Source organism: Rhinatrema bivittatum, chromosome 8, assembly GCF_901001135.1.
Source record: "Rhinatrema bivittatum chromosome 8, aRhiBiv1.1, whole genome shotgun sequence".
Classification (NCBI taxonomy): Eukaryota; Metazoa; Chordata; class Amphibia; order Gymnophiona; family Rhinatrematidae; genus Rhinatrema; species Rhinatrema bivittatum.
The window spans coordinates 152,544,527-152,554,022 of record NC_042622.1 but is presented as its reverse complement, the minus strand read 5'-3'; the positions used below and the strand labels follow the sequence as shown (position 1 = coordinate 152,554,022).

Genomic DNA, 9,496 nt, shown 5'->3' with positions numbered 1-9,496 from the left:
TGGATAAAATAATGGAATTATTTTAAAACATCTGGTCAAATGTTTCTGGAGCATTAAGAAGCAAACTATTCTAAAGATCATATAGAAAGACATGGTTTAATGGAACACAGTCAGCATGGATTTACCCAAGGGAAGTCTTGCTTCACACATGTGCTTCATTTTTTGAAGGGGTGAATAAACATGTGGATAAGAGTAAACCAGTAGATGTAGTGTATTTGGATTTTCAGAAGGCATCTAACAAAGTCCCTCATGAGAGGCTTCTAAGAAAACTAAAAAGTCATGGGATAGGAGGCAATGTCCTTTTGTGGATTACAAACTGGTTAAAAGACAGGACTCAAAGCACAATTAAGCTCTGGAATTTGTTGCCAGAGGATGTGGTTAATGCAGTTAGTGTAGCTGGGTTCAAAAAAGGTTTGGATAAGTTCTTGGAGGAGAAGTCCATTAACTGCTAATTGCATCAGTAGCATGGGATCTTCTTAGTGTTTGGGTAATTGCCAGGTTCTTGTGGCCTGGTTTGGCCTCTGTTGGAAGACAGGATGCTGGGCTTGATGAACCCTTGGCCTGACCCAGCATGGCAATTTCTTATGTTCTTAGAGTAGGATTAAATGGTCAATTTTCTCAGTGTAACTGGGTAACAATGGAGTGCCAGTTTCAACCATCTAGGAAAACTACCACCAAAATCATTCAAGAACATTAATCAATAACAATTTTTCTATATAGGAGTGGGACAGAATCCCAATATAAAACCTGCACTTCAAGTTCTATAAAATCCTGCATTAATAGAAACTCCCCCAACAAAGGGTGCAGAGCAGAACAAGGGCACTTCCTCTTACCACTGACTTAAAAAAAACAAAACCCCATCAAGTTCTGGTGTCACCTCATTAACAGCAACACAAACTCCCTCCATTACCAGGAACATAGTTGAATACAAAATCCTACAAAAAATGTACTTGGGACCTTTAGGAAGCCTGCCATACCATAACACCCTGACTGTCAGACTCAAACAGTAACAATACTATCTATGAAAAGGCAATACTGCAAATACAACAGACCTTAAAACACCTTCTATTAGGAAAGCTGAAGAGATCCAGCTGCTATAGGTCCCTGTATAGAAGCTACATACTAGCAGAATACCTCACTTAAGTCACACATGCAAAACATGGGATAAACCCTTACCAACTACAAAATGAGAACATAAAATATAAATACAAACATGCAGACAAAAACTGAACTGGAAACCACAGTACAACAATGGGAAAAAAACCATACAAATTGCATTCTTCTTAAAACATTAAATACAATCAAGAAATATAAAATTTGAATAAAATACAAATAATATTTCAAAACTGATAATTAAGTTATTTTAAATTTCCCAAATAGCAATAACATATTTTGAAGCATCAGACATCAAACAGCCAACACTTAAAATTTGTTTAATGTAACACCGCACGTTCTCTGTTCAATACTCTGTCTATTGTTTAATGTAACGCCTTACCGGCGACAGTTTTGTTCTATGGAAACCGACGATCGATAGATAGATAGATGCAATGCAATTAAAAAATTTCCAACTCTCCCTACCTGGGAATTTTTGATTTCCAGTCGCCCTGAGATTGCTGTGGATTCAGGGGAACACACAGTCTTCCCCACCCACGTTCACGTTTCTCGTTCACCCAGACTCTCACGCCTTCACGCGCAACCGGTTCTCTTTATTTCCTGGGGGGCGTGTCCCGTGTCCTTTATTTCCTGGGGGCGTGTCCCGTGTCCTTTATTTCCTGGGGGCGTGTCCCGTGTCCTTTATTTCCTGGGGGGGCGTGTCTCGTGTTCTCTCAATTTTCAGCCGCCGGTGGCCCAGCTACCTCCTTATCTTCGGTGCGCCCATTGGCCCTCTTCTTTAGCGGCACCGGCTTTCTTCTGTTTCTACTCACTAGGATCTGCAGACCACAGCAGGTTAGGAACTACTCTAAAGGTTATTTTGCTATTTACATTCGACTTTCACCCCGCCCATCCAAATTAATCCATAGGGCTCTCCCATTCCATGTTAAGGAGTAAGGGGCAGTCATATTCCAATGTAACTTTCATTTATCATTTTATAAAACCTGTGGGATACCAACCAATATAATTAACAAAATGGAAATCTGTATACAAGGATTTGGTTTGGAAGCCAAAAAGTAGGAAACGTTAAGAAGCCGATAAATAATTGGAGGTAACTTAGTTCTCTTTCCGTCAAATGGGAAATGCTTGTTTCCTCCGTACCTCCCTCTTGCTCTCGCGTACTGTCAGTGGCCGCCGGAATTGTTAGAACTTCTCAAAAAAAGTGTAAAAAATAAATAAATGTTCGAATAGAAACAAAAGTGGTATTTTATTTATGTATGTTTAATAAAACGGTAAATTATGAAAACAGAAGGGAAGCGATGATGTCATCAAAGCAGAATCCGACGTATGCCCTCTTTCTTTAAAACAAATTTAAATTAAAAGAAAAACGTTTGGAAAGCGAGTTAAAATGGGTGACATACTTATTTATTAATTTTAATTAAGTATCGCGACCGAGTACGTGACTAGGTCAAAGGCGCTCGGTAGCCATGTTGGATTTGGGCACAGGAGCCGTTTGCTTCGCTGCATAATAGTGGAGACGGAAGCACTCGTTTAGTTGCCTTTATCCAAAATGGTTGTTGTAGTAACTGTTCTCCCTTGCTTTGCTCCTTATTCATAGGCAGGAAGAGCAGGAAGGGGAAGCGGAAGTGACGTCTGGGCGGAAGTTTTTAACTAGAAGAAACGTTGCTTGTGGTGACCGGTGAGTGGATGGACTATGGGCTCCTCAAAGAAACACAAGGCGCGGGAGAAGGCAGCAACCGGGGCCGAGGAGGAGACGTCCTCGGCTCCTTCGCGTCACCGTGAGCACAAGAAGCACAGGCACCGGGAGAAGGAGCGCAGGAAGCGTTCCCGGAGTCCACGGGACCGAGGTCGAGGCGCGACCGGAGAGAGGAGAGGCCGCGGGGGAGAGGAAGCGGGAGTCAGCGAGAGGCGGATAAAGCGCGAGAGACTCGACTCCGGCTACCAGGATGGTGAGAATACAATTATTCTAAATACTGTCTATGATGAAACTGATAAACGCGTGGAGAAACCTGGCTTCAGCTGCTAGGATGGGGAGATAATAGAATTATAGTAATAACATAATATTGTCTTTTATAATGGTGTTAAGTCTAGACGAATCTCTTATCTTGGCTATTTGGAGAGTCAAAAGATTTATCATCCCTAACAATTGTATGAACATAAGATGCTCTGCTGAATGTAACCAAAGATCAGTTGAGCCCAGCATCCTGTCTCTAATAGTAGCCAGTCCATATGACATGTACCCAACAGATTCCAACGAGTAGATCTGTTTCTTGTTGCTTACTCCTAGTGATGACCAGACTCCTAAGTCTACCTGGCTAGAAATTGTTTTTAGATTTTTCTTCCAGTAGCTTGTTCAAACTTCTTTTAAACCCAGTTATGCTAGATGCCATTACCACATTCTCCAGCAACAAATGTCATAGCTTGATTGTGAGGTAAATGAAAAAATACTTCCTTATCCCTAGACCAGTCCAGATGAGTGGGTTTTTCTCCCCTACCAGCACATGGTACTTAAGTTGTGTCATCTGCAGTCTCAGTATTCTCTGTCTCCAGCAAATGATAGAGGTGTTAAACCTACAGTTGGACTTTGGTGACAGATTTACACCTGGAGTACAAGGTCCTGTCTTGGGGACCCCCCCCCCACAAGTAGAGTAGGGTTGAGCAGACCTTGGGTGACTTGTACCCTTCCTGGAGGTGGATTGATAGCCAGTGGTGCTGGCTCCCCCATTCCTTTCTCCCTCTTCTGGCTGATTCCTCTGGTCATCCTAAGAAGACCCCAAGAAGGGAAATAATCGCCTTTTTGAGATCCAGAATAGGCCAAAACATGCCCTACTTTTTGAGCACTACAAAGTAAACGGAGTACCTTTTCTCCTCTGCAAACACTGCTTTCCAAAGGACAACAATGCTCCAACTCAGACCATACTGCCAACCTTTTCACCTTGGAAGCATATGGAGAAACCACAAAAGCCTCCAATATTTGGGCAATCAAATTTTAAGGCTTAACCATCTCTTATGATTGATACAACCCATTGATTTATTTATTTATTTTTATTTAACACTTTTTTATACCGACCTTCATAGTAATAACCATATCGGATCGGTTTACATAGAACAAGGGTATAACTGAAACAATAAATAGAAGTCATTAACAATAGAGGTGAATAAGGCAAAGTTACATTTAACAAGGAGTAAAAACTTGGAAGCTAAATAGCTGGAAGAAAGGTAAGGCAGGAGGTAATTATGACATAAAACAATAAATAATATAGGTTATGGCTTAAGGTGCTTTAAATTGGAGGTGCCAGAGTCCTGATATAAAAGCCTTCTCTTGTGTCCAGAATTTAAACCCTTAACATTAAGGGATATAAACTTAACGGTAGACATGATGATCCCTGTAGATCTCCCACCAGGGTGCATACCTAGCACAATCTTCGCCCGGGCCCAACAACCACAAAATGATGGTGCGATTTCTAAGGGAGGGGGTGAAGCATTTACAGCCTTCCATTAGGCACGTGGTTCTTCCGTGGAATCAAGTTAGTCTTCACAGCCTTGTGTTCTTTCCCTTTTGAGTCCATAATGAGAGCATCTTGAAGGGTCTTTCTCTGAAAGTGGTGTGTTTAGGTGGTGATTTGTTCGGCATGGCGTATTTCAGAGCTGCAGGCTTTGTCATGTAGTGCTTTTTTCCTTCAGTTTTCGGAGGATGTGGTTTCTATTTGTACAGTGCCATCCTTTATACCAAAGGTGGTTTCTTCTATTTAAGTCAGGCAAGTCTACGAACTGCATTTAAGAAGTTGAGGCCTTCTGCTTCTGTATAGTCTCAGGAGCTTCATGTCTAGGATGTACGTAATACTCTTCTGAGATACTCGAAAGTCACAAATGACTTTCATGAATCAGGTCATTTGTTATTTGTCTGTATTTGCAAATTCTGCAGGTTTGAGCTCACTCTACTAGGGCACAGGCTGTGTCTTGGGCCTAATATCAGCGGGTGTTGCTACAATAAATTTATACAGTGGCAATATGGTAGTCTTTGCACACTTTTTTCAAACATTTTGTGGGATGTTCGGGCTCTGGGTGTTGAGCTTTTTAGAGACTGTGTTATGAGCATGTCTTTCTGGTTGCTGCCCAGTTTAGGGAAGCTTGGGTGCATCCCACTTATCTGGACTGATCTGGGGGACAAGGAAACATTGGATTTTATCTGCTAATTTTTTTTTCCTTGAGTCCCTGCAGACCAGTCCAGAATCCTGCCATTTGATTCTGAAGACCGCTGTACAGTGTGTGTATGTATGTATTCAGAAATTTCAGTATTCAAATCCTCTTGGAGGATTGTTCACATCTAACTGCGAGGGTTTACCAATAGTTCTCGTTTTCCCCTGCTTGGTATGAGGGGGTTTTTAGCTTTATTACAATTTTACTGAAAGACTGCAGGAGGCACAGTAACATAAGCACCAACAGTGCAGTAAAGCTTTTCTTCTCTGTTTCCATCTGCTGGTAGGGGAGGTAAAAGCACTCATCTGGCTGGTCTGGTGGGACTCAAGGAAAGAAAATTAGTAGGTAAGAATACATTTTTCCTTTTTCCAATTTGTTTAAAATGTTCTCATTGTTAGTTTCATGTTGTATCTCCTAGACTTTGTAGTATCTGAAAGGGAACATAAGAACTTGCCATAATGGGTCAGACTGAGTGTTCATGAAGTCCAGTGTCCTGTTTCCAACAGTGGTCAATCCAGGCCACAAGTAACTGGAAAAATCCCAAAAAGTAAACAGATGTCAGGCTTATATTGTGCAGTGATCAGTAGTGGCTATTTCTTAAGTCTGTTTGGTTAATAATAGTTTCCTAGTGTGTAGCCAGATGGACTCAGGACCAGTGGGTTATGTGTTCCTCTGCTAGCAGATGGGAGACGGAGTCAGATTTCAAAGCTGATGTCACCCTAGATATAACCCTGCAGTGACCTCAGCTCCTCAGTATCTCTCTGTCTCCTAACACTGTGCTAGTGTGTGGGATAGTGGCCGCATCTGCTAGGAGACGGAGAGATACTGAGGAGCTGAGGTCACTGCAGGGTTATATCTAGGGTGATGTCAGCTTTGAAATCTGACCCATTATGGCAAGTTCTTATGTTCCCTTTCAGATACTACAAAGTCTAGGAGATACAACATGAAACTAACAATGAGAACATTTAAAACAAATTGGAAAAAAGAAAAATGTATTCTTACCTACTAATTTTCTTTCCTTGAGTCCCACTAGACCAGCCAGATGAGTGCTTTTACCTCCCCTACCAGCAGATGGAAACAGAGAAGAAAAGCTTTACTGCACTGTTGGTGCTTATGTTTCCCGTCGATAGCAGGGATGAATTAGCCATGCTGTCCTGGGATCTGTCAATCAGGTCCGGGAGGCGGAGCTTGATAAAGCAGAGGATAGATCTTTGTTCCCTCTGCGGCTGCGCGTGGGTTCCCGCGCAGGAAGTACAGATTCTCCTCAGTCTGTTCTTTCCGTGCGCGGGATCGCACGCGGAGCCAACACTCTACTCAGAATGTCAAAATCGGGCTTCAAGCACTGCCGCTGTGGTAAGGTGATGTCGGTCACGGATGGCCATGACCGGTGTTACCGATGCCTCAGCGGTAGCCACGATGTCCCGAACTGCGAATTCTGCTCCAAAATGTCTCCCAGAGCCAAGCGACAAAGAGCGTATCGCTTACAAGAACTTCTAAGTACCTCAGACCCCTCTGAGGTACACTCTTCACCGGGCCCGGTGAAAAAGTTAAAGTATTCCGCTCCAAGGACGGCGTCGTCGGACACCTCACGCCCCAGTGACAAAAAGGTAGGGAAACAGGGCTCTGTTTTTCCCGAGAAGCATGGAGCGCCCAGTATTTCGAGCAGAGACTCGAAGTGTGGCCTATCGCCAAACAAGCGCGCAGACATGGCGCATAAGAAAGTACATAAGACGGCGCCGGAAACTCCACGGAGTGAGTCGGCGCAGAAGATGGCGCCGAGTCCAGGGGCGCGGACACTCACGGCGCCGAAGATACGTCACGAGGCGGCGCCAAGTTCAACGGCGCCGATCTCCAAACACCGTACGGCGCCGGGATCAAAACACCAGGCCAAGACAAAATCTGCCCACCATAGAGTTCCGAAGCAGACGGCGCCGAAGACATCTACTTACTCGGCGCGGGAAAAATCCAGCCACGCGCCGTCTCTTTCGGCGCCGACTAAAACGCCAGCGCCGACACGGGCGCAGGAGATATCGGAGCCGTCAAGTACAAGAATCACCGGCACCCATACCAGCGCAAGAGACGACGGCGCCGACAACGGCGCGGGAGCCAGGCTCCAGGGCTGATTCACCAGAAACTTCAACTCCAAAGAGGGTACCAATTCCATCGGCCTCACACAAGACAGGAGCACATGAGAAGAGAACCTCCGAGTTGGGGTCAAAAACACGTCCAAAGAAGCGACCACTCCCTGCCTCACCTGACTCTTCCTACAAAAGTGACAGAGTCAGGAAAGAACTTGACATGCCCAGAGGGAAGGTTTGTCACGGAACATACGGGAAAACGTCCAGAATTGTACTCCCTCTCCAAACATCATAGGGAGCATTCCCACAAACGTAGTAGGAAATCTCCTTCCAGAGAATCTAGAGATTACAAGAGACAGTCTTCCCATGACTCAACTATCTCAAAAACAAAACATTCTACGCATGTACGGGAAGCTCACCATCGACGCAGACAAGACAGGGCTGTCAGCCCTTCCACCTCCAGATCATCCAAACGATCCAGGTCACGGAGATCACATTCCCCTATTTACGTGACTTCCTCCCAGGCATCCTCTCCATCCAAGACCTCCAGCACACCAAAAGGTGCGACTGGACCTAGTACTAGCCAACATAGACCAGAAATGACAAAAGCCACCAAGGATGCGTTCTGGCAACTATCCCAATCCTTGGCGGGATTTTATAGCACATTGGAATCATCATTCAAGTTGGGGAAGGATCCCAGGAACACAAAACCGGGATCGGAAGACACACCCCCATCGCCTGACAGGGATGATACACCAACCTCGCCTGATCGGGACACTCCACAACCCCTCCACATCATTGGACCTCATCAGAACACTTCCAATCACCGGCTGAGTCCCCCACTTCATCCACCAAGGATGCGTTCTGGCAACTATCCCAATCCTTGGCGGGATTTTATAGCACATTGGAATCATCATTCAAGTTGGGGAAGGATCCCAGGAACACAAAACCGGGATCGGAAGACACACCCCCATCGCCTGACAGGGATGATACACCAACCTCGCCTGATTGGGACATTCCACAACCCTCTCCACATCATTGGACCTCATCAGAACACTTCCAATCACCGGCTGAGTCCCCCACTTCATCCACAGGGTATCCCTCGGATGTTCCAGACACTCAACCGGAACCATACTCACCTCCGGAGGACTTGTCATATCCTCGCTTTTTAGAAAAGATGGCGAACATCCTCCATTTACAATTTCTAAAGGAGCCTGACCCTAGAGCAGAGACCCTAGGACTGCTAAAAATTTTGATGTACCGGGGGAACCCACCACCCTTCCGCCGCATGATCTCCTGCATAAACTCATGTTAAAGTCATGGGAAACTCCCTTCTCTCTGCAGGCAGTATCTAGGAAATCAGATATTAAGTTCCGTATAAAGAAGGAAGCTCCGTACACGCTCCCTCAACTACCTCTCGAGTCAGTAGTGGTGGAGTCGGCAATGCAGCGATTTCGAAAACAAAAGCTTCATGCCACATATCCCCCCACTAAGGACCTTAAGTACCTAGACGAAATTGGTAGAAAAATCTATCAAAATTCAATGCTCACTACTCGTATCATCCACCACCAATTTTACATGATTCAATACATGTACGAGTGCATACAGGCCACTAAAGGATTCCTCTCCACAACAGCGGAGAAATTACCACAAACACTTCATGATATGGAGGAATGCTCAAGGCATCTCCTACGTTCCATGTACGAGGGAATGGAGACTTCATCAAGAGCGTCGGCCACAGCCATAGCGGCACGGAGGACAGAGTGGCTACGTTCCAGCTCTATTAGAGAGGATGTGCATGAAAAACTCGCTAACCTTCCATGCACTGGAGAACACCTTTTCGGCACCAAACTGCAAGAGACGGTGGGAAAACTAAAGGAAGAAGCATTAGCGGTACAGTCGCTACAATCACACCAACCTTACCAATCTTCCAGACGGGGCTACCCATACCCTCGCAGATCGTCATATGGACGTCGTCCATATCGTTCTTATCAAGGATACCGTGCTCAACCGTATTCTACATACCAAAGACCACAGACTAACCAGCACACGGCTCAAATTCCACGAAGGGGCAAACAACGTGCGCCTCGCCAACAAACCCAACC

At 45.0% G+C, this 9,496-nt stretch overlaps 1 protein-coding gene across 2 annotated transcripts in view; it reads left to right on the top strand.

Annotated features, from left to right (window-relative positions):
* The first annotated feature begins 1,810 nt into the window (after positions 1 to 1,810).
* Positions 1,811 to 9,496, top strand: part of SART1 (spliceosome associated factor 1, recruiter of U4/U6.U5 tri-snRNP) — a 254,620-nt gene continuing 246,934 nt past the window's right edge. The window contains exons 1-2 of one of the 2 annotated variants that reach the window (XM_029611685.1): positions 1,811 to 1,947; positions 2,711 to 3,062. In XM_029611685.1, the coding sequence (XP_029467545.1) occupies positions 2,807 to 3,062 (256 nt within the window). In that variant the 5' untranslated portion in view covers positions 1,811 to 1,947; positions 2,711 to 2,806. Of the gene's footprint in view, positions 1,967 to 2,710; positions 3,063 to 9,496 lie in introns of both variants that reach the window. The other variant, XM_029611686.1, reaches the window with a different exon arrangement.